Source organism: Rousettus aegyptiacus, unplaced genomic scaffold, assembly GCF_014176215.1.
Source record: "Rousettus aegyptiacus isolate mRouAeg1 unplaced genomic scaffold, mRouAeg1.p scaffold_m13_p_5, whole genome shotgun sequence".
Classification (NCBI taxonomy): Eukaryota; Metazoa; Chordata; class Mammalia; order Chiroptera; family Pteropodidae; genus Rousettus; species Rousettus aegyptiacus.
Genome location: NW_023416308.1, coordinates 75,259,694 through 75,284,508, shown reverse-complemented (window position 1 = coordinate 75,284,508; position 24,815 = coordinate 75,259,694). Strand labels below are relative to the sequence as shown.

The 24,815-nt window shown below is 38.2% G+C and overlaps 1 protein-coding gene across 1 annotated transcript in view; it reads left to right on the top strand.

The window, feature by feature from the left end:
• Positions 1 to 24,815, top strand: part of RNF169 (ring finger protein 169) — a 76,112-nt gene that overhangs the window by 42,117 nt on the left and 9,180 nt on the right. The window contains exon 4 of the mRNA XM_016161483.2: positions 3,701 to 3,819. Within this exon, the coding sequence (XP_016016969.1) occupies positions 3,701 to 3,819 (119 nt within the window). The remainder of the gene's footprint in view (positions 1 to 3,700; positions 3,820 to 24,815) is intronic.

The window sequence follows — 24,815 nt, the reverse complement described above, 5'->3', positions numbered from 1 at the left end:
TTTCAACTTCATATTCTCTCTCTTCTCTTTCAGGTACCCCTCTGACACAGATGTTGTCACATTTAATTTTGTCCCATAGGCTCCTTAAATAATTATTTTAATCTTAGCTTTTTTCTTGCCATTCTGATTGAGTGTCCTTGGCTTCCTCTTCTATGTTAGTGGTTCAATCCTCTTCTTCATCCACTATCAATTCCTTCTAATATACATATCACCTCTGTGTCTGTTAATATGTACTAAGCAAAGCTCCTAAGTCTCCTGGTCCTAGTACCATGGCTTTGTGTAGTACGTGCCCAGTGGCACGGTGTTGAGAGGGGTTCAGCTCCAGGCCAAATTTAGCCCCAGCATGTGTTGTCCCTCTGTTAAGATTCAGCAAGCAGTCCACAAATACTGTATTTATAGTTGCCTCAAGAAGCCACTCCAGAAACCAAGGTCAGCTGCCACCAGTATGGGTCTTGGAGCTGCTCACCAAGGGGCACAGGACTTTCTGAGGATACAATGAATGTGGCTTAGGTGGGGCAGTGAGTTGGGGGAGGCGGAGTTTCAGAGAATCCTCTGGGCAGAGTGACCTCTGTTATCCAGTTTGATGATGTCTCAGATATGGTGGCACTGCCTCTGCTGGCTGGGAGCACAAGAAGCTTAACAGAGGAACAATGGATACCTCCAGCAGAAGCCTCACCTCAGGCCCTTGCTCTGACAACTCAGCGTGCCCCTGTAAGTCCTTGGTGCCCCCTGAGCAGCCAACCTGGAGCTGGTGCTCAGAACAAGCAGGTCTAAAAGACCACTTGTGGACATGGCCCCTTTAAGAAGCACCTGCAGCTGCCATAGTCTCTGTCCCACTCAGCTGCTCGGGACCAGGCAGCCTCGTGTCTTTGCTCCCTCCTACCTTCTACCATTGCAGGGTAATTGATTTCTCTCCCTAGTTGTAAGGTTTCTGTTCATCTAGACCCTAGGTGGCTCTGCTTGCTGTTTGCTCTGTGTTTCTGTCACAACTTTGATGTGGTCGCAAGAGAAGATGAACAAAGCCTCTTATTATCTATGCCATTTTGGCCAGTCTCCCCTTACCCTAATTTTTAAATTACTTATTTAGTAAGCAAAATAAGTGGTATATTTAACCTACATACAAAAGCAATTTTTCAGGGTCCACTGGTTAGCCAAATGGGTAATTACAATTTAGTTTTTTCTTCTTTAGTAAGTCATATTGGATTGGACATCTTTTATTGCTTGCTGAATGTACTTATTAACATATCGTTAAAGTCCTATCTTTTAAAATATTCTGTAATTCAGGCTTGGTAGTATTTTAGTTAGCTAATTAGCCAGAATTAATAAAGTTTTACTGTATGTAAACACAAACAACATAGCAGAATAGAGGGGAAAAAAATCTCTGGATTGTAAGTCAGCCTCTTAAACAGGTCCCAGCATTAAAACTGACTTTGGCCAGGTTACTTAATTTCTCTCTGCTTCTGGTTTACTCTTTGCAAAGGCATTTTTCCTGAATTTCAAGAATTTATATTATTTAAGCTTTCTTGAGTTGTTAATATTTGCTGATTGTCAACAGACATGTGGGACTTTTTGATTCCAGTTATAATAACAATAATTTTTGTTAATTAAAAATAACCACTTGTGTTTTATAGGGTTTCAGCCTTTTAAAAGATTAACAAACTGGAAATGCTCATATGCTCTTAATGCTATGTTCATTGGGAACTGCAAAAGGAAAGACTGCTCCCAGAGTATATTTAGCTAGGAAGTCAAGCATGAAATACATGATAGTCTCATGCATATAGTATGTCTTCTGTCTAACAGCCCCATTTATAGTCTGTGGTCTCTAAGGACTGCAGTTCTGCCTCTGACTTCCACCCAGCAGGACTGTCCATTAGAGCCATCAGGCAAAACAACTAAGAAGCAAGCTTATCCTTCACTATGGTTTTTTGATAGAAAGAAACTGTTTTGGGCCTTGCCAGATCCAGGTTTCCTCCAGGAAATGATCTCTAGTATTAATTCCATGTCAAACGTGGAAATTGCTCTAATGATTTTTTCTTTTGCCACTACCATCTTTGAAACAAATCAGTTGCATCAATCTAATATTAATACTAAAAAGAATTAGGATGTGCAGATTCTCAGACTAATTTTTTTTGGTAATAGCCAGTTACGCAAAATTTTTTATGCAGAAATACATTGAATAAAATCTGATCTATGAACATTTCACGTTTTAGATTTTTGTAATTTTCACCTTTTCTGTTTTCTTTTATACTCTTAAGGATTTTTAAATGGCTCTAATTTTGCTGTTGGTGTTGAACAAATAATTTTGTTTATTTTTGCCAAGGCTACATTCAAACTGGGACCAAAGAGCAGCTCAGGTAGACTTCAGTGGAAAGCCAGATAAAGGATTATATTTTATAGAGACAGTATTATGATTAGAGACGGATTGATTATTTCATACTTGCCCTGCAAACCTCATGACTCCTTATTACCTCTGGAATTAAATGAGAACTTTTTACCCCAATATTAAGTTCTTTAGTATTATTCTAGCTTATATTTCCATCCTTGCTTACACCTCAAAATTCTAAGGAATGGAGCTGTTTGCTTTCCTCCAAATATATATTCTGTATTTTCCTTCCTTGAGTCTTTGCTCTCTCATTGAGAGTAAATTTCATCTCACTGAAAATGCTACCCAACTTTCCTGAGCTATTACAGTAAGCTACAGTAAGAGACTTCAGGATAATGACTGAATACTTCAGTATAATACAATAATCTTCAAAACCAGACTCAGCCTTCTTTCATGGTTTCTCTCACACCAGTTCCCACACAGGGAACTCCTTGAGCTCTAATACAATCAAACTACTTTCTACTCTTCACATCGTAGTCTTTCAAAACCTCTATTCTTATGGCCATGCTAATCCCTTTGCCCAATATTCCCCTTCCACATTTTCTGCCTATAAACTAGTCATTGGCCTTTCAGAGGCATCTTAAATGTCACTTTCTCTGCAAGGGCTTCCATATACCCCTAGAGTCAGCTTTTTCCATCATGTTGATATTCATTTACTTTCATTTTATTTCAGAGTCTCTTTCTGAGTCTTTCAATTTATATTTGAAGTTTTTTTTACATGTGCACTTAGAAAAGAAGTCTGGAAGGATATTTAAAATGTTTTCTAATAATTCAAATTATTGATATTAATTTTACCATAACAAAGAATATAAAGCAGAAAGTGAAAAATTGCTTGTCATCATCCCACAACCTAGAGATAACCCCTGTAAACATTTTAGCTACTTATTAACTCTACAAATTTAGGCAAATTAACTACTCTGCACCTCAATTTGCCATCTTTAAGACAGGTAATCCTTCTGCCTATATGAAGTCTGTAGAGCTGATACAGAATAAATGAAATAAAATATTTAGAAGTGTTAGGGTACTCAAAACATCTATATAATGTTATGATTTCAAAGAAAGGGAAAGTAATAGGTGGCATTGAGGCTTCTAGTTGGCTTGGTGGTGGGGCTTAGTGAAGATTAATGGTGAGTTTGGTTTTGGATATATTAAGTTTGAGCTACATTTGGGATATGTAGATTGGGATCTCCAGGAGGCAGTTGGAAATACAGATTAGAGCTCAGACAGAAATGACATATAATAGATTTCAAACAATAGCTATGGGAAATCGAATTGCGACCCCAAATGGACAGTGTTGTCTTCCTTGTCTCCTGCCAGTGTCCTGCACGTCTCTCAGATTCAGAGAATGAAGAACCTTCCCGAGGCAAGATGACACAGATGCATCGCTCGGCATTTGTTTCCAAGAACAGCTCCTACTCCTTAGCTTTCCTGGCAGGGTAAGAGACTGATACTGAATTCAGTCAGGGTTCTTTCATTTTGGGGGGTAAGACAAAGGAACTGGGGGAGCAAAAGTTTGTTGTAGCTACTTTGGGGGATGTAGAAGTGTAGAAAAGAAGTGGGAATTGGTTTTCAAATATGGATTGGGGACAAGGGGCTGACCTGAATTTTTAAAGAAAAGTAAATTTTACCCTTTTCTAGTATCTTCAGGGTAAGACTGTGCTAATTGCATGGCTGCAAAGTGTAAACTTTCCATCCTGGGAGGAAACAATAAGGCTTTTATCAGCGGACAATATCCGTGGGTTCTCTCTGTGGACTTTTTTCTCTTAGGAAGTGAAGCCAGAGTTGACTTTATTTTCAATGCCTAGAACTAAAATATATCTCGATGGGTTTCAAGAAGGCAAACTGAAAAGTTTTTACAACCTTTGCCAAGGAACCTCTTGATCCTTTAGATTTTGCAGGCTGTGGGGAAGAGAGAAAGTAGACTGGATGTCAGATTATTGGGAAAAAATAAAGGGCTAAATGAAAGGAAGGGAGGGAGTAATAGAAGAAGGTGGGAAGGAAGCAATCATTTAACAGACGTTTTGTAAACAGCTACTATGTGCCATGCTGTTTCAATAAAGATGATTCAAGACAACTTTTATCCCATTTCATTACCATTTTTGTTTATAGCTGATATTGCTCACTCTCTTCTTTCCCAGTAGCACTGTGAAATAGTTTTGCCCCTATGCACATATACCTGGACTCTTTTTACCTTCTGGTTTATAGCTAGTTACTAATCACTGGGACCAAAAAAGCTACCAAGTTTAATAATGTTATGAAGTATATACTATTGTAATCCCTGATATAGTTTTTGTATCTTAATCTTTTTTGGTATATATTCTTTTTGAGCAGTCCGATTTCTTGTTATTTCTTAGGATAAAATTCACAACCTACCTCCCACTCCTGCACCTTTTCCTTAAAGCTCTCCCCTTCTCTAGGTAGTGGTAACTCCTTCCAGGAAGTCCCTTTATTCACTCATTTAGCATTTGGTTGAATGGACACTATATTTTCACCACTTAGACTTGACTGATGTAATCAGGACCCAATAAGGTGTAAACCAGTGTACTTTACATTTATGGTGAAGATGAAACTCTTGCTTTGTGCACATGAGCTTGAACTACAGATGCCCTCTAAAATTAAAAAAGATTGCTTGACTAAGAAGCTCCTGATTGTGTATACGGATTCCCTCCACCCCCCATTTATAGCAGGCATATCTTAATGATTATAAGAGGGATCTACCAAAAAGAGAAAAAGATCATTCTTCCAAACAAGTCACAGTGAATACTGAAACAGATAAATATTGCTTCAGGCAACCTGTGATTAGTTAATATTTCATAATTTGGAATGACTTGGAAAAAAGGAAAATTTTATTACAATCCAAATATGATGCCAAAACCAAACTACCCTAATTAGCTGGAGTGGATATTAAACAGGTGAATTACTTATCACCAATTCCAGTTTCTACCTTTGTGATTCATTCTTTTAAAGTTGGTAGCATGTTAATATGTTATTACTCGGACATGCCTATCAAGAAACTTAGAAAACTCTTCTCTAAAGGGTAAAACATAAAGCCTATACAATGGGATGTGCTTTTGATTATGTGCAGCTTGATTATCTGTTATATGTATCTATATATATAGATATAGATACAGATCTCTCTTCTTGTTCTTTGACCCATCCTTGCCCTTATCCTATTGAGCCACAGTGGAACTAATTTATAGGAAAATACTCAACATTTTACTGTAAAAAATTGTGATCAGTATTACACATTTCTAGATTTTAGTGTTTTTCCCCAGATATCCAAGGTTGTGAGCTGAGTTCAGTTATTAGTACAGTTATTAAAACAATTGTATTTGGTTGATAGGAAATGGTGTGCTGATGTCATGGAAACCTTAGGCTGGAAAATCTATTATAGTAATAGTGTGAATTGCATCATTTATTTAGTCAACATGTTTTCTTCCTTAGATAAAAATATATTAAGTTCCAGTTGCAAATGATATTTAGGAAAATGATATGGAGTTATTGGTGCTGACAATGAGATGTAGCATATGGATGTACTGAAAAAGAATTTTAACTTAGTGATGGTTGCACAACAATGTGGCTGTAAACTTAAAATGGTTAAAATTTACCACAGTAAAAAAAATTAGCATTGTTAATGGTTTTTGGAGATTTCAAATGCATTTTTTTCTATGTTAACAAAAGGTTTCTCTGCAAGTTCTTTTTTCTAAAGAGTGTCCATATGTAAAAGCTTTTAAAGTTTTTACAACTGTATTTAAGTAAATCTGCATTTGTTTTCATATCTACTTTATAAACTTTTCTTTCTTAAGCCCCAAGGCATGGAGATAAGAGTAAGTAGGCCTGCGGATGGTTATTTTAGGAGCCAATCGATAGTCTCTGGCTATGAATCTGCTATGAACCAGCAGCTTAGTCTATCTTCATTTGAAAAATACAAAGCAAAGAGGGCTTTGCAGCACTATTAACGAAGGTCTACAGCCCTATGATAATGAAATTTCTTCTAAAAAGGCAGCTAGGATAATAGTTAATCCTAGGTCATTCCTAAGTTAATCACAAAATATGTTAATTGAAAAAAAATTGGAGACGGGGAAGATGGAGTACTAGGTAAAAGCAGGGTTCGTCTCCTCCCAGGACCACACTGAAGTTACAACCAAATTATGAAATAATCAACATGGAGAATCACCTGAAGTCCAGCTGATCATTAACACCTATATCTGATAACATAAAGGAGCCACATTGAAGCTGGTAGGAGGGGCAAAGTCCCGAATTGGGCTGGACCCGTACCCATGCGTGGTGGAGGATCACTGGGAGGGAGAGTGAGGCTGCAGAGGCTCTCCTGAAGGAGGCGGTGGTGGGGGGAGGGTGTCCTGGTTTCATCTGGGGGCTCCCCAGCCCAGGGAAGAGGAGATTCCAATAACTCTGACTGTAGAAACTAGAGGGGATTCTGCCCTTCTGAATGAGACAGTAGGTGACTGAGCCCCTAGATGTCCTTTTGAAGGACCCGTACGTGCAAAGGTTTTCTGACCTGCAGACACTCACCTGGGACATCAGCGGTGGGTCTGAGGCTCGCGTGGGATTCGTTCTGAAAAAGTATCCATTACCTGGAGTCAGAAAGGGCTAGAAAGGCAGCCACTATTGTACTTTAGTCCGGCCCCCCTAGAGACCATGCCAGTTGATTTTGCAGACCCCTCTCACAGAGCCATTAGGAGACGCTGGTCTGAGGAAATCAGCCGGCCCCACCTAACCTGCAGACTGCTGGGGGAAGCTGTTTATGGTTGGCTGCCAAGCCCTGAGCTGAGTGACTGAGAGTGAAGTATTCACAGGAGGGCAGCCATTGTCCTGAGCAACGTTTCTAATCACAGCGACAGCAGAGCTGTGAGCCCCATTTCAGAGATACGGTCAGGCAGATCGCTGCTGCCAACATGAACTTGGGCAGATATCGAGGACTTGGGGGCCAGTCCCAGACAGCCGTTGGTCTTGCTGTGATCTGGGTCATCTGCAGGAACTTAGAATAGTCACTAAATTTCCAGCAAGACTGAGGCTATTTTCATCTGACAGACATTGTCTCTCTGAGACCCAACCTGCAGACTACCCAGGGCAGGTATTATTGGCTTGCCGCCAAGCTCAGGTCCGAGTGATTCAGAACTAAGTGTTCACAGCTGGGTAGCCATTGCTGCGAGTGGCCTTTCCAATCGCAGCAAAAGCAGCCAGCCCCGTAAGCTACATTTCCATTCCCAGCAGGTGATCAGTGCTGTGAGCCGTACTTCATAGGTAGGGGTAGGCAGATTATCGAAGGCCTGAGGGCCAGTCTCAGACAGCAGCTGGTCTTGCTATGACCTGGGTCTTATGTGGGAACTCAGCAGTTACCAAATTTGCAGCAAGACTGAAGCTGTATTGATCTGATTGCCACTGTCTCTCTGAGACCCCACCCTACCCAACCTTCAGACTTCCCAGGGCACTGTTTGTTATTGGCTTGCTGCCAAGCTCAGCTCTGAATGATTCAGGACCAAGTGTTCACAGCTGGGCAGCCATCGCCGTTAGTGGCCTTTCCAATTGCAGCAAAAGCTGCTAGCCCTGTAAACTACATTTCAATTCCCAGCAGGTGACCAGTGCTGTAAGCTGCATTTCAACAGAAAACATGGCGGAGTGAGAGACCTCCCCAGACCTCTCCCCTTGAAACAATAAGCTGAACATCTAAAACTCAACAAAATCACCCAAACTGCACACCAGCACGTCTGAGCGTGGGATCTGCACATAAGAGCTACCACAGGTACTTTAAGGCATTATATAAAGCAGGGATCCGAGAGGCTTAAACGCCACCTACTGGAAACCAAAAGAAAAGCACCTTCTTTGCTACTAATTACAGACAGACCTTTATATAATAAACCTTCTTTCTGGAAAATAGCATAATACACTTCCATTAATGCCCAGGCAGAGACATAATCGATTAAACACCATGAACAACCAAGGTGACAAAGAAAGATAAAAATCTCCAGAAAATAAACTTACATAGAAATATGTAACTTAAATGACAGAATTTAGGAGGGTATTTCTGAAAAAAACTCAATGAGATTGAAAACAAATCATATCAACAATTTCGGGAACTGAAAAAACAACTAGATGAGCAGAGCAAGAAGAATGAACCCCCCCCCCAAAAAAAAAAACCCAAAAACAAATAGAACTTCTAGAGATAAAGAACACACTGCAAGAGTTGAAAAATAAAATAGCAAGCTTGGGAAATAGAGTCGACCAAATGGAGGAAAGAACCAGTGATATCAAAGACACAAATCTAGAAATGCATCAGAAGGAAGACGAAAGAAACCAAAGAATGAAAAATAATGAAAGAGAAATACAAGAACTAGCTGATACCATCAGGAGAGGAAACATAAGAATAATAGGCATTACTGAAGGGAAGGAAAAGGAGCAGTGACTAGAAAGCATTTTTAGACAAATAATGAATGAGAATTTCCCAAATCTAAGAAATGAGCTGGAGCTTGGAATTCAAGAAGTCAACAGAACACCCAATTATCTCAACCTAAAAAGGCCTTCACCAAGACACATTGTATTAAAGTTACCAAAAATCAACAAAGATAGAATTCTTAAAGCAGCCAGGGAGAGAAGAAAATGGTAACATATAAAGATTATCATTGGACTTCTCAGCACAAACCTTACAAGCCAGAAAGGAATGGAATAAAATATTTAAACTATTAAGTGAAAGGAACTACCAGCCTAGAATAATGTATCCAGCTAAGCTCTCCTTTAGATATGAAGGAGATATTAAGACCTTTCCAGACATACAAAAATTGAAGAAATTCTCCAATACAAGACCTGCACTACAGGAAAGGGGTCAGCTCACCTAAAGCAAAATAATAACAACAACAACAAAAATACATAATTAGGAGTAAAGTGACTATCAGGCAGATAGAAGCAGAGTGCAACCCTTACTGAGAACAGGGCATTATAGCTTAAATAATAAGTGAATTGTTATAACAAGATAGTCATGAACATTCAGTATACGTAGGGACAAACTGAGACAACAATGACTGAAAAGAGGAGGATTCAAAGATCCAAATTCGAAAAGGGGAATGGAGATAAGGCATGTGCAGAAGAAAATGCATGACCATAAATAAAATAAATACACACACACACGCACACACGCACTATCCTTTTCATATTCAAAATGGTAACCACACATGAAAGATTCAGGACTGAAGTTTATAACATAAAACAAGAAGAACCAGAAGCAAAACCCACAAAGCCAACCAAAATAAAGGAAACAGGCACACAAGGACAGGGAAGCAATGGAAACACCGAGCTACCAGAAAGCAAAAGATAAAATGGCTATAAGAAGACCTCATAATCACCCTAAATGTAAATGGGCTATAAAAGGCAGAGTTGCAGATTGGATCAAAAAACAAAACCCAACTATATGCTGCCTCCAGGAGACACATCTCCGTTCCAAAGATGTATAGACTCAAAGTGAAAGGGTGGAAAATGATATTTCAAGCAAATGGCATTCAGAGAAGAGTGGGAGTAGCGGTATTAATATCGGATGAACCAAACTTCAAAATAAAAAAGGTAAAGAAAGATAACCGAGGGACACTTCATAATGATAAAGGGAATCATGCACCAAGAAGACATAACAATTATTAATATCTATGCTTCCAATCAGAGAGCCCCAAAATATGTAAAGCAATTACTAACAGAACTAAAAGGAGAAACAGACCAAAACACTATCGTAGGAGATCTAAGTACCCCACTGTCAGATATGGACAGATCATCCAAATAGAAAATCAATAAGGAAATAACACCTTAAATGACACATTAGACCAACTGGACATAACTGACATTTACAGAGCCTTCCACCCCACAAATACAGCTGCTTATACATTCTTCTCCAGAGCACATGGAACATTCTCAAGAATTGACCACATATGGGACACAGAGATAGCCTCAACAAATATAAGAGGGTTGAAATCATACCAACCATATTCTCTTCTTTGAAGCTGTAGATCAACTGTAAAAAGAAAGAGGGAAGAACCACAAATACATGGAGATTAAACAACAAGCTACTAAATACTGACTGGGTCAGAGAAGAAATAAAGAGATCAAGAGATACATAGTAATGATAATGACAGTACAACATATCAAAACTTTTGGGACACGACAAAAGCAGTCATAAGAGGAAGGTTCATATCATTTACAGGCCTACCTCCAAAAACAAGAACGAGCCCAAATGAACAACCTAATGCTTCATCTTAAAAAACTAGAAAAGGAAGAACAATTGAAGCCTAAAGTCAGCAGAAGGAAAGAAATCATCAAAACTAGAGCAGAAATAACTGAAATTGAAAACAAAACAAATGAACAAAAATAAAAATAGAAAAAGTAAATGCAACAAAGAGCTGGTTCTTTGAGAAGGTTAATAAAATTGACAAACTCCTGGCTAGACTAACTAAAGAAAAAAGAGAAAGGACACAAATAAAATCAGGGATGAAAGAAGGGAAATTATGACTGATATCGGAGAAATACAAAAGATCATACAAGAATACTATGAAAAAGTACATAACACTAACTATAATAACCTAGAAGAAATGAACCAGTACTTGGAAAAATATAATCTTCTTAGACTGAATCAAGAAGAACAGGAAAATCTAAAGAGACCAATCAGCAGTATGGAAATTGAAACAATCATCAAAAATCTAAAGTCCAGGACCAGATGGCTTCCCCAGTAAATTCTACCAAACATTCACATAAGATTTAATACTTCAAACTCTTCCAAAAAAGCAAAGAGGAGGCAATACTTCCCAAATCATTTTATGATGCCAATATTAACCTGATACTGAAACCTGATAAAGATAACACAAAAAGAAAACTACAGACCAATATCTCTCATGAACAGAGATGCAAAAATCTTAAATAAGATACTAGCAAACCAAATACATGTTAAAAAGATTATACACCATGATCAAGTGGGCTTCATTCCAGGGGCACAGGGATGGTTCAACATATGCAAATCGATTAATGTGATACATCACATAAACAAATTAAAAAATAAGATCATATGACCATATCAATAGATGCAGAAAAAGTCTTCCACAAGACACAGCATCCATTTATGACCAAACACTTCACAAAATCGGTATAGAAGGAAAGTACCGTAACATAATAAAGGTCATCTATGACAAACCCTCAGCCAACATTATACTAAATGGTGAAAAAACTAAAAACCTTCTTCTAAGATCAGGAACAAGGCAAGGCTGCCCACTATTGCCACTGTTATTCAATATAACATTGGAGGGCCTAGCGAGTGCAATCAGACACGAGAAAGATATAAAAGGCATCCAAATAGAAAACAAAGAAGTCAAACTGTCACCATTTGCGGATGACATGATTCTCTATATAGAAAACCCTAAAGACTCCACAAGAACACTACTAGAATAAACAAATACAGTAAAGTTTCTGGATACAAAATCAAAGTTCAAAAATCCATAGCATTCCTATACTCTTAACAACAAAGTGTCAGAAAAAGAAAAAATAATTCCTTCCGCAATTGCAACAAAAAGAATAAAATACCTAGGAATAAATTTAATGAAACATGTAAGGACCTATATAATGAAAACTACAAGACTCTATTAAAAGAAATCGAAGCAGTTACAAAGAAATGGAAAGATGTTCCGTGTTCTTGGATTGGAAGAACCAACATAGTTAAAATGACCCTATTACCTAAAGAATTATACAGATTTAATGCAATCCCCATCTAAATCCCATTGGCATTTTTTAAATGGAACAAAAAATCATCAGATTCATATGGAAGCACAAAAGACCCCAAATTGCCAAAGCCATCCTGAGACAAAAGAACAAGGCTGGAGGCATCACTCTGCCCGACTTCATATTACAAAGTGACAGTAATCAAAACGGCATGGTACTGGCAGCAAAACAGACATACTTACCACTGGAACAGAATCAAGAGTCCAGAAGTAAACCCATGTTTATGTGGGCAAATAATTTTCAACAGAAGAGCCAAAATCATACAGTGGAGAAAGGAAAGCCTCTTCAATAAATAAATGGTTGCTGGAAAAACTGGAAAGCCACCTGCTAAAGAATGAAACTAGACTGTTGTCTATCAACACACACCAAAATTAACTCAAAATGGGTAAAAGACCTGACTATAAGGTCTGAAACAATAAGATGCATAGAAGAAAACATAGGAACAAAACTCAAGGGCCTTGAACTAAAAGAGGATTTTATGAATTTTACCTCAAAGGCAAAGGAAGTAAAAGCAAATATAAGTGAATGGAACTACATCAAACTAGAAAGCTTTTGCTCAGCAAAGGAAACCATCAACAAGGTCAAGAGACAACCATCAGAATGAGAAAATATATTTGCAAGCAACGGCTTCAGTAAGGGCCTACCATCCAAAATATACAAAGAACTCATAAGACTCAATAACAAAAAAAAAAACAAATGACCCAATCAAAAAATGGGCAGAGGATCTGAACGACACTTCTCCCCAGAGGACATACAAATGGTCAACAAACATATGAAAAGATGCTCAGCATCGCTAGCTATTAGGGAAATGCAAATCAAAACCACAATGAAATACCATCTCATACCTGTTAGAACAGCTATAATCAACAGGACAAGTAATAACAAATGCTGGAGAGGATGCAGAGAAAAAGGAACCTTCATACACTGCTGGTGGGACTGCAAATTGGTATAGGCACTATGGAAATCAATATGGAGGTTCCTCAAAAAACTACGGATTGATCTACCAAATGATCTAGCAATCTCTACTAGCTATTTACCACAGAGACTTAAAAAATCATATCCATAAAGATATTTGTACACCAATGTTCAGAGCAGCATTATTCACAGTGGCCAGGACATGGAAGCAACCGAAATGTCCTACGATAGATGACTAGCTAAAGAAGCTGTGGTACATATTACAATGGAATATTACTAAGCCGTAAGAAGAGATGAGATACAGCCATTTGCAACAACATGAATGGAACTTGAGATAATCATGCTAAGTGAAATAAGCCAGCCAAAAAAGTTGAAAATCACATATCACTTATATGTGGGATATCAACCTAAAAGCAACAAATGAGCAAGACAAACAGAAACTCATGGACATGGACTATAGACTAGCGGTTACGAGAGGGTATGGGTTGGTGGAGAAGGGGGGAGGGAGATAGGGTAAAGGGGATCAAATATATGGACGCTGAAGGAAACTGGACTTTGTATGGTAACACAATATACAGATGTTAAATTGTAATGTACACCTGAAAATTATATCTGTATTAACCAGTGTTACCCCAATAAACTTAATTTTTTTTTAAAAAAAGAAAAAAATTAATAGTATATAATTATAAAGTCAATCTTCTGTTTTAAATATCTGAAAAACTGGTTTGTTTGTTTTTAAAATTTATTTCCCTTCTAATTCCTCTCTTCCCCACTAGAATCAAACAAAAAACTTTGTTGTAAACTTTTCTAAAAGCTCAGCCTGGAATTACTTTGTCTCTTGAGCTAGTGTCTTTTCTAAGATATACATGACTAGTTGTGTTTTCCTCTTTGCTTTGGTTGTAATAAGTTTAGGATTAGGACAGAGTTTTCAGTTCATTCAGTCATCATGGCCTTCCATCATCTGTTCCAGAACAGAAAGAATTAATCTTCAGTGTCCACTCCCCTCACCTGCCCTGGCATTGGCAGAACCAAAGGGTTCCAGTGTCCAAGCTCTGGTTATGTCCTGTTCCTTTGGTTCTGCTGGGGTAGTGAGACTTTGGTTTGGGATGCAATGGGGTCAAAGTTCTCTCCTCTGTGCACGCTTTAGCTGTATGACTTGCAGTTTTGGTTTGTTGTCTCAGAAAAGCAATTCAGTATCTCATGAAACAGGAAAGAACAGATTCCCCCTTTTTATTGTTCACTGCTCAATCTTGAGGGAAATAGGGCAACCCCATCCAGGTTCAATTAAGATGGAGGATTACCTTCAAGATAGATTTGTCTACCCATTTGCCCCTCTTATCTGGCTCTTACAATCTCACATGCCCACCTCCTTTCATAGCAGAACCTAAGCCTTAGACGGGGCATTCCGGGTGTTTAATTTACAACCCAAGACCTTAGCAACAGCATGGGTAACAGCAGGCCAGGATATCTGTACCCTAGTATGAGGCAAAGAATAAAGAGTGACTTGTTATGTTCCCCAGGATCCAAATCATGACGATCATAATGACAGTCATTGGGAAACATGTCTAGCTGCAGTGTGAAATTGCAAAGCTCGGGAAAGGGCAGTTTTAGTTTTCAATGATTTCTATTCAAAGGATGGGAGAAAAACTGGAAGAATGTTTGGAAAATCATAGGTGGCAGATATTGGAGGAAACTAGAAGAATTCAAGATCTAGTCCAGTTTACAAGTAGAAAACAAAACAAAACTCAAAAGACAGTGAAGAGTACTAGATTCTAATATCCACAGGTATATTATAGTTTCTACGGAAACAAAATTTTTCTCTAAAAATCACCATTTTTACCAAGGATAGCCAAATTAAGACAAATTTGCAAAATAAGTCTAGTTTCAATAAACTCGGCCTACTATTTGTATAAGTTCAGCAAGAATAGTAATTAACTATATAAACACTTTTAAATCTGCTTTGCTGGAATTTTTTCATAAGCAATCCTCAGACTGAACTTAACAGGGCCTCTCAAGGCCAGAAGAGCCAAGGACTTGCCATCAGAGGATACCTGTAATACCTGTAGTTTTGGTCACTTCCTCTCTGCTTGAGGTCCCCAACATATCCTGAGGTTCTTTCCTCTAGTTACAATTAAGTGCAGTGGTGTTGTCTCTATCATTTAACATGTGTGCAACTTGTGGGTTTTGTGCAGGCGGTGAATATCAGGCATGTTGCCCAAGGGATGAAGGCTCTGGGATCATTTGCAACGTGAGCAGAGTGGCAAAAGACCATTGTTGCTCTTGGTAGCTATTCCAAGTATTTTAACTGACTTCAACAGGATCAGTGGAGATCACTTTAACTGGCTCGGACATACCTCTCTCTCTAGCAAGAGGTATCCTATCCAACTTGGGAGAAGTTGCCAGTCCATCCCCCATTCAAGTATTTCCTCCCCTGGTTGGGTATCTCAAGGAGCTATGAACAGTAGCTCACGCTGGTCCTTTATCAGCTCTGGTGCTAAGGCATCAGGCCATAGCCTTTAATAGACATGTCTAGAGGAACTTCCTTGACATCTGTTCCTAGGACTTAGTAAGGAGCCAGCCCCATACAATTATTGGTTGAAGTCATTTTTCTAACTTTCTTGGCAATAACCTTCACCAACCTGTGCAAGGTAGGGGATTATTATAGCCTGCAGCTGCTGCTTGAAGGTGTAAACCTAGGGGCGTAAGGAACGGAACTGCTTTGTACCTTTTTCCAAATTTTTTGTGTGTGTGCCTGGTTGGGCACTATTGTCCAGTATTACTAGTATATTGATGACCTGGTCTACAGCTCTTAATCAATAGTTGACCAATGCACAGATACCACCCTGTTCGGCTAGAGTATAAACCAAAGCAGTTCAGTTATCTGATAACTTTGGCCAGAGAGTCTAAAGCCTCCCTTTTAAGAGACTATGGCTTAAGCGGTTTCGTTGGCTATTATTCCTGAAGTTACTGAAAGATTTCTAAATCATGTATTCATGGGCTCCCACTCCCCACCTGGGAGAAAAGGTCCTGCTAAATGTTGGCCAAAAACCATCTTCCTGATAGCCAGGGTAGATAGAATATTGGGGAGCTTCCCTTTTGAGTTTGTTAAATATATTTAAAGAAAGCTAATTCAATTTTGTATGTACAAAGGAGATGATTTAAAACCAAGTACAATATTAGAAATACAGGCAAGTAGAGTGAAGACACACGGAAGTGAGTTGTGCATTACTTATCTTTTGTCAGTTGTTAAACGGTCGCTTGAGATCTGTTAGGGGTTGTATCAGTATTCTCACTGTTAGGGCATGTCTGTGGCCAGAACTGGAGTATATCCCCCTCTGATTTCTGGAAGCCTTTGGAATGAATTTTCACAAGTGGTGGGCTGTCCCGGGTGTTCTTAAGAGCCAAATAAATTTAACAGAGGAGGGTACTTAAAAGAACCTGATAGGGCCCCACCCACTTGAGCTCAAGCTGATCATCAGGATGTTTGTTTTTCCATGATTTTAAATAATATCCAATCTCTGGGACTGTAGAGATACAGAGGTGCATCAATCAGGTCCATCATCCAGCTTAGAAGCAAACTTATGAATAGGTACTATTAGACCTAAGGACTGACTGTAAATGACAAAAAACTTAAGATGGCATGATTATAGATTTGATTAAAATGCAGTTAATAAAATTTTCTTCTGAAACATAACATTTTAAGATAACAAATGAAAATATAGCAGGACATTGTAGACTCTTAGAGATTAGAATCTTCAGAATTCATTTAGTAATAATAAATGCATACAAATATAACATAAGTACTTCTTTATTTGACAAAGCTTCCCATGTAATTTTATTGTATCAAATAGACCTAATTATTTTAAATTTCCTTTTTTATACAGAGAGAGAGAACAAATCTTTGAGGCACTCCAGTGGCCCACTGGAATAACCGAAAGCCATTTCCAGGTTAGGAAAAGACTCCTTTTAAACCCTGAACTCTGGGAAGTTTGTCAAACCGTATCAAAAGTTTTGAACATTTGACTAAATAGGATCATTAGTCATTGTGAAGCAATACTTATTATCTATTTAAGCAAAGTGACAATAAAAAACAAATAACAGAAGTTTACATATAATTGTATGCAAAACTTAGTTCTTATTGAGCTTGTTTTTTTAACTAATCAAGGCCTGATTAAGACAACATAAAACACAGAAAATTACTTTGATAAAACACAAAATCTTTGCTTTCTAGGCAGAAAGCTTTTTCATAGTATCAGTAGCAGACCAGTAGTCTAAGAAATTGTCCTTTTTAGCAGAAAGAGAAAACCAAACTCTAATTTTGCATCAGTATACTTTTGATATTTCCTTTCTCAGGATTTTCTTTCCATAAACCTTCTACAACTTTCCTTTTTCCATCCAGATTTTGTCTTTTTGTTTTGTTTTCTCTTTCTGAAACAACTAGCATTATTTCAGGAAAATATTTTTCTTTCTTTCAAAGAAAAAATTTCCATACCTTTTACCTTCTTTACTGAAAGCATATTATTTTCTTTTACATTAATTAGAATGCTTAACTCTTAGAAACTTTTATTCTTAGTGACAACTAAATAAACAATTATTTACATTTTTTAGAAATGTTTTTTAATATAGTACATTTGTTTTAACAGATCCAAATTTATCTTTTAGTTTCTCTGTAATAAGAAGCCCAAGGTAGATAAACTTAGACTTACCTGGCAGTTTCAGTATATCATGTTGTTTGGATAGTCAATAATTTTTATCACTTACTTAAAATTCTAAAGTTTTAAGTTACCAAATGGATTTAGAAAACCATTTAAGTACAAATATAATTACTTCTAAAGAGATAACCTAAAAGAAACTTTTAATCCCATTTACATTTATTTAATTTAGTTGCTCCTAAAAATTTAGATTATGAAAATTTTTATCCTACCAAGTTAATTTTCTTGCTGACAAATATTGCAACAGAGATAACATGAACTCATTTGACTAATAACCTCAGGCAGAAGAAAAATATCATTCGATCCTGATGATTCTAAACAGATGCTTATTTAACCAAACCAGAATCAAACTGGCTTTAATATCAGATTTTACCAGATGAGATTCTGAAAAGTATTTGGATTAGTTTATTGGGTATTTTTTTGAGAATTCTCATAAGTGCTTATTTGTTTAAGCCAACTGAATATTACAAATTATCAGTGTCATCCAGTGATATAAATTTGCTACATCCAGAACATACATATGTAGACAGAAACATACAGAGATCTCATAGCTTTCATTTTAAAATGTTAGCTTTTATGTCCCAGGTGTAATGCAAACTCAGAGGAAAAACTTGATCTACATTACGTTTTGGCAGACAGACCAAGTTAAAATTTTCCTCAGATGGCCAAAGCTTTGCATGCTGTAAGAATTCATTTAAAGCCATTTTAAAATTAATTTATAATCAATCATATGTATTCCATCAACTCTGAGAGGCCTGAGATTCTCTCCTTCGAGGGGGCCTTTAAAAATAGACTTGTCTACAAACATAAATGACAGAGGAGAGTGTGCACAATAAAGTTGTAAATCTCTGAGAATAAACAGTGGCTTCAGATCACCGGAATTTAAAGTGGCATATTTTCCTAGAAGAAGGCGGCACTGGGAAGGAGCTTGAGCACAAGATGGCGGGCTCCCACATGTTTAGAGAGGAAAAACATGGGGGAAGTGGGGAGGAGAGGCCACGACGCCATTTTACTCTTCAATAGGGGCAGGCTGCAAAAAGGAGAGGGCTTTTCTCTTTCATAGTGGCTAAAGCAAACGAGGCATGGGATAAACTCTGGGAACTGAACTGGGGCTGCAATGGTGAGAGCACCAAATCCTAACCACTAGAACGGAAGCCAGGGAGGTGGAGGTTAAACTCTGACCGTGTGCCATATGGATTCCTCTCCCGCACCACCGAAGTTCAGGTGAGTAAACCCTAGATGCTGCCAGCTGCTTTACCATGTTCAGTGAAAGCGCAGGAGGGGTGGATAAAGTGCCCAGTCCCCTGGGAACGACTCGGGGCCAGAGGGAGCGGTGCCTCTATTCTGTGGGGCCGGGACGCTCACACAAAGGAGTTTGCTATGGCCACCAAGCAATTCAGTTCTTCAGAGTCACATCATTTAAAAGAAAATCGATAACATTCCTCACTCATATTCATAGAGCTACCTCCCCACACACCCACACGTACACAGCTTCAGACTTGATTTGCCAGCTCCAGATCAAAACTGGTTTCAAGTTAAAAACAAAATTCCACGGGCCAGGTTCAAACAAGCCAAATGATTTCACCCCAGATTACCAAGGTAACTTGTCTTACAGACCAGTGAGAAATTACCTAGCCACCAGAAAGGGAGAGTTTCTTTGGTGTCATCGCACATGAAATTACTCACCAAGAGATGTCTTCCACCAAGTACCCACTTTCTCTCACTGCAAAATAAAACCGCTACAGGTCAGTCACATGCGGTCAGTGGCGAGCACCGCAGGTCTGTCACTGGGCCAGTCAGTCCAGGCAGCTGCTCGGATGGAACCTGGAGAAACCGCCGCTGGTCAAAGTCGCCGAACGGTGGCGAAAAGCCCAGTCCGGGCCGAGTTCCTTAGGAGCCGCCATTTTTGTCAGGGAGCAGAAAGCGTTCTTTTATGTGGCGCTAGCAGAGCCAAACACTAAACGCCAAGAGCTGCAGTAAAGAAAAATTAACTCTTTTATTATGAATGGCGCCACCCAAGAGAACGGGAATCTAATGCACAAAAGCCCGAACTCCTCAATCTAGAGTTCGTGGCAGGTTTTTAAGGGTATAGGGGGAACGGATATGCGGAAGCGCTGGCAAGGCAAGTTTTAATTGGAGAACCTTGGAGCTTGGCCATTTATGGTAAGAGGCGTCATCACAAGATCTTCCTGGACTACACACTCTCTGCTTCTGAAAGGGTTCTGGTGTTCAAGTTCCGGTTAAATCCCAGTCCTTTGGTTCCACAGAGAGTGGGGCAAGCGACACTTTATTTCCTGATGCCGCCGGAGGTCAAATTTCGCTCGTCCACACATGCTTCTGCTTTGGTTGCTTGCTTGTGGTTTTGGACTGTTGTCTCTGAAAAACAGCTCAGTATCTCATTAAACAGAATAGGACCTTTTTGAGCTCGTTCTTCGGTTACACGTGGACCATACTTAAAAAAAAATACTGGTATACTCTTCCCATATTTATTACTTAATGTGGTTTTTATTTTCTTAGGGCTCAGTCTTTATGTATTTTTACTGTAAGTCACTTAAAATTCTTGGGAATAGGGAATAACCTATTAATCAAACTATCCACTTACCAGTTTAAAATAATAGAAAGTGATGCAGTAATGCCAGTACTGCCCATTACATTAAAAATCGTATCTTAAATAAATGGTACCTAGCGGGATTGCTGGCACATGATAAAGTGAGTGTTGTTGCTGCTGTTTTGTTATCTTTTAGAAATAGGATTCTTAGAAATGAAAAGGACCTTAAACATTGTCTTAGCTAATTCTTTTGTTTTGTTGAATGAAAAGACTAAAGCCCAGAGAGAGAATATGGCTTGCCAAATCTTAGACTGCTGGAACAGTAGGAAACTGAGTTAGAACTGAGGTTTCTCGGCTCTTCTACCATACCTCATTATCCCCCAGGAACATATAAGATCCCTTTGCTGCTGCTGTCTCTGCCAGTCTTCCCACTAGACTTATTCCTTTGCAGTCAGGGACAACCTCTTGCTCACCGTTATATTTGCAAGACTTAGTACAGTGCCTGGCACATAGTAGAGGCTCAGTAAATGCTTGTGGAATGTTTGAATCAGTTCTCGTGCCTGGGGTAGGTAAACTGAGGCTTTGTCAGAATTGTCAAACTTGCAGCATAGGGTCTCAAGGAGGGAGGGCTCCAGGAGACGAGCTTTTATGTTGTAAAGTTGCATTTAGCTTTCTACTGCATTAGCAATTGCTTGTGATAATACTTATTATAGTCTATAAAAGAAAAATCCATGTCCTACTGAGTAGTAATTAAGCCTTATTAAGTAAAAAATTAGCTATATTATTTTGTTTTCTAATATCCAAATATTTTAAGCTTGAGTCTGTGGTTCAGAGTGTAGCACTTCAGAAGAGACCCAAAGTGTCTCTGCTTACTGTAATATGTATAAGGAGAGATTTAAAGAGACTGACTGACAGACTCAGCAATGTTAAATGCATGCCCAATGTGGAGTGAATTAAAATACGCAGACTTGTTCCTCTCCCTTAAAATGAACAAATGAAAATTAGGTGCCTCTCAGGTAGTAGATACCAAACAACACGTAAATGTTATGATATTGGAGGACTAGCTCTCGAACTGATGAAACTAGGCAAAGTCAGAGAGGTCGAGGGTGGGGAAGCTAGTTTAGGGGGAAGTTTTAGGGTAGCAGTGTGAACTTGAATAAAATCAGTTGACTTTATTCCATCTCATCTGTGTAAAATGCCGGTTGTTATGTCCTGCCTACTTCCTGGGCAGGGAATTTTACTGAATGATTTAAGGTTCTTTCCACCTCTAAAATCAAAGTGTCTAGAAGTGGCTTAAGCAGAATTTTAAAGGGTGGAGGCATGAAAAGAAAGGAGTGAGGACAATTATAAAGTTTTGTAAAACTCTAAGAATTAGACTTAGCAAGTGTGTGTAGGGAATAATCAAAGCAGTAACCACAAGGGAGAGGGAGACTATAAGAGGAAGATGAGGAAGTGAGTTAAGAGAAACCACAAGGCTTGATGATGGCCTAGTACAGATCGCGTAGGGGTGAGGGGAGGGAGGGATAAATGAATTGAAACAGATCAAGTGAACGAGCCGGTTATTAAGAGGACAAATCTTGTTAAAAGTAATGGAATTAGTTGGAAAAGGAAGATAGCTTAAGGAGAACTGATGTGGAACTTAAGGAGAACGGCAGATTTTAGAGGTGTCAATAACATCTCTGACATATTAGGATAGAAATATCTGTGTAGTTCTCAGAGGAGAGTGGCAGGATGGTGAGGAAACTCACCTTTTCTCAGCGTTTCCTGCCACGTTGAGTACTTTACATACCTTATTTTATTTAGTTCTTACATTAATCCTACAAAATTTGTAATACTCCCATTTTACAGCTAAGGAAAATACAGTTTAAGAGGTTAAGTAACACCCAAGGACTTCTCATCTCAGTAGAGTGACAGATACCAAATAGGAACTCAGGTCTCTCTTGTTTGCCTACCTATGCTCTATCAAACCATTGTCAAAACCCTATGCTTGCATCTTTGTCTTGAAATGGTCTACCTTTGCAGGAGAAGGCTTTCTTCTTTTTCATAATGTATACAAAGATACAGGTTGTTCAAAAAAAGTTACAAAGTTGCTACAAAGATGGGTAAGAAGCTGTTCAGTTATCTTGCTGTTTGAGAGGACTCACATCCTGTTGCATTCATTATGCTAGGCCTTTTGGAATACAACTGTGGAAATAGTGTTCCTATCTATCTTCAAATAAATACTATTATATGTTCAGAAAGGGGAAATATGTAGAGACGGAAGGTAGATCAGTGGTTGCTTAAGGCTAGAGGAGAAATGGGTTTAGAAGTGATAGCTGAAGGATATGCGGTTTCTTTACGAGATAATGGAAATGTTCTAAAATTGATTATGAAGATGGTTAATAACTCTGCGAATGTAGTAAAAACAAATTGTACACTTAAGAAAAAGAATATTAATGTGTAGAAGGGAAAAAACCCAGATCATAAATACACAAGGGAAAGATTGTAACAAAATCTCACCCATTTTGGGGTACGTGGCAGCTACAGCTAGGCCTAAGGAAGCTGCTGGTTTCTTTCAGCTGTGGGTGGGAGTGGGTATGAGGGAGGCCAACACACCCAGGCCAGGGACTGGGAGGAGGGTCCCCTCCAGCCTTCAGCTTCTTGGAGGGACTCAGCTCTGCCAGACGTGGGAGTTTATTAAGAAACTAATGTGGTGTGGGTATGTGAAAGTAGAGTGATGAGCGAGCAGTTGAGAACGTGAACTGTCTAATGTTTTATATTATGTATTACCATTTGAAAATCCTTTAAGCAGTGTTTTATAAGCATTAAATCTTCTAACTTTCCAGCTGCATGTCTATACTGGCTGTCCCTCCTTTTCTTTGTTTGTTAAGTCATCAGACTCATTGTGGTTATGGGTATTTTTAGGCTAACTAGACATCCCAGAAACCATCTGGTCTCTTGGCAGGGAAATTTTAAGCCAGTTGCCTTTCAGACAATGCTGCATTCTCTTGTTTATAACTTCATAATGCTTTTGGAAGAGAGAGCTTCCCTAGGCATACAGGGTCTGTTCTATGGCAGAGTAGAATAGGATGTAAGATCAGTGTATGCTGTGGTAGAAAGAGCATAGGCCTTAGAATCATAGAGATAACAGGTTTAAATCTTGGCTTCAGCTGTGTACCTTGGAAAGATCACTTGCCTCAGTTTTTCATAAATTGAGGATAATGATACGTATCCCATAGGGTTTCTGTATAGATTAAATGAGATACAGTATATTAAAAACACAGCAGAGTGCCTGACCGTTAAGAGGTTCCTAATAAATGTTTAAGTTTTCTTAAATTGGGGAAAGGTATCTGTACACATTTTTATTCATTTATAAGAAATTTATTGATGTATCCACTGTGTGCCAGGCACTGTGTCAGGATCTGGGATACAGAAATGGGTCTGTACTAGATGGGAAGAGTAGTTACTTCCCTTATTTTTAGCAAAGGATTGTTTGAGCTCTTTCAGTCCTAAGAATGTTATCAAGTTCACTGTTGTTGACCAGTATTTTGAAGCCTCTTAACGTGACCAAACACTACAATAATATCTGTATGTTATGTTTATGGTTTATACAATATTTTCATATTCATGGTTTTTGTGTTTTTTTGTGTCATGACACATTGGAGGGATAGAGCTATATAGGATCAAAGGATTTTTATGCTATTGAAATTGAGTTGATAGTAATTTGAAATAGATTGTTATAAATCAAGATATTAACATAATCAATCCACAGGGGAACCATTAAGAAAATAAACTTACACAATACTATATGTCAATTACATCTCAGTAAAACTGGAAAAAAAAAAAGGAAAAGCATCTAGATTGCAAAGAAAGAAGCAAAACTATCACTATTCACAGGTGGCATGATATTTTTCATAAGAAATCCTAAAGAATTCATGAAAAAATAAAATATAAATAATAAACTAGCAAAGTTGCAGGATATAAGATTATCGCACAAAAATCAGTTGAATTTCTATACACTAATAGTGAACAATACGAAAATGTAATTAGGACAGCAATTCCATTAAAATAACATCAAAAAGAATAGAATAGTTATGAATAACTTTAAACAAGAAGGTGTAAGACTTGTACAGTGAAAAGTATAAGACATTGTTGAAAGAAATTAAAGACCTAAATAAAAGGAAAGAACTGTGCTAGTGGATTAGAAGACTTAATATTGTTATTATGGTAGTACTTCCCGACTTGTTTTACAGATTCATTGCAATACCTATTAAAATTCCCATCTCCTTTTTTGCAGAAATGAAAAGCTGTTACTAAAATTCACATATGGAATTGCAAAGGATCCCAGATAGCCAAAACAATCTTGAAAAAGAACAAAGGTGAAGGACTCACACTTTCTGATTTCAGAACTTACTGCAAAGCTACAGCAATCAAAAGAGTGTGGTATTGAAATAAGGATAGATATATTGATCTTTGGAATAGAATTGAAAGTCCAGAAATAAACTCATACATCTGT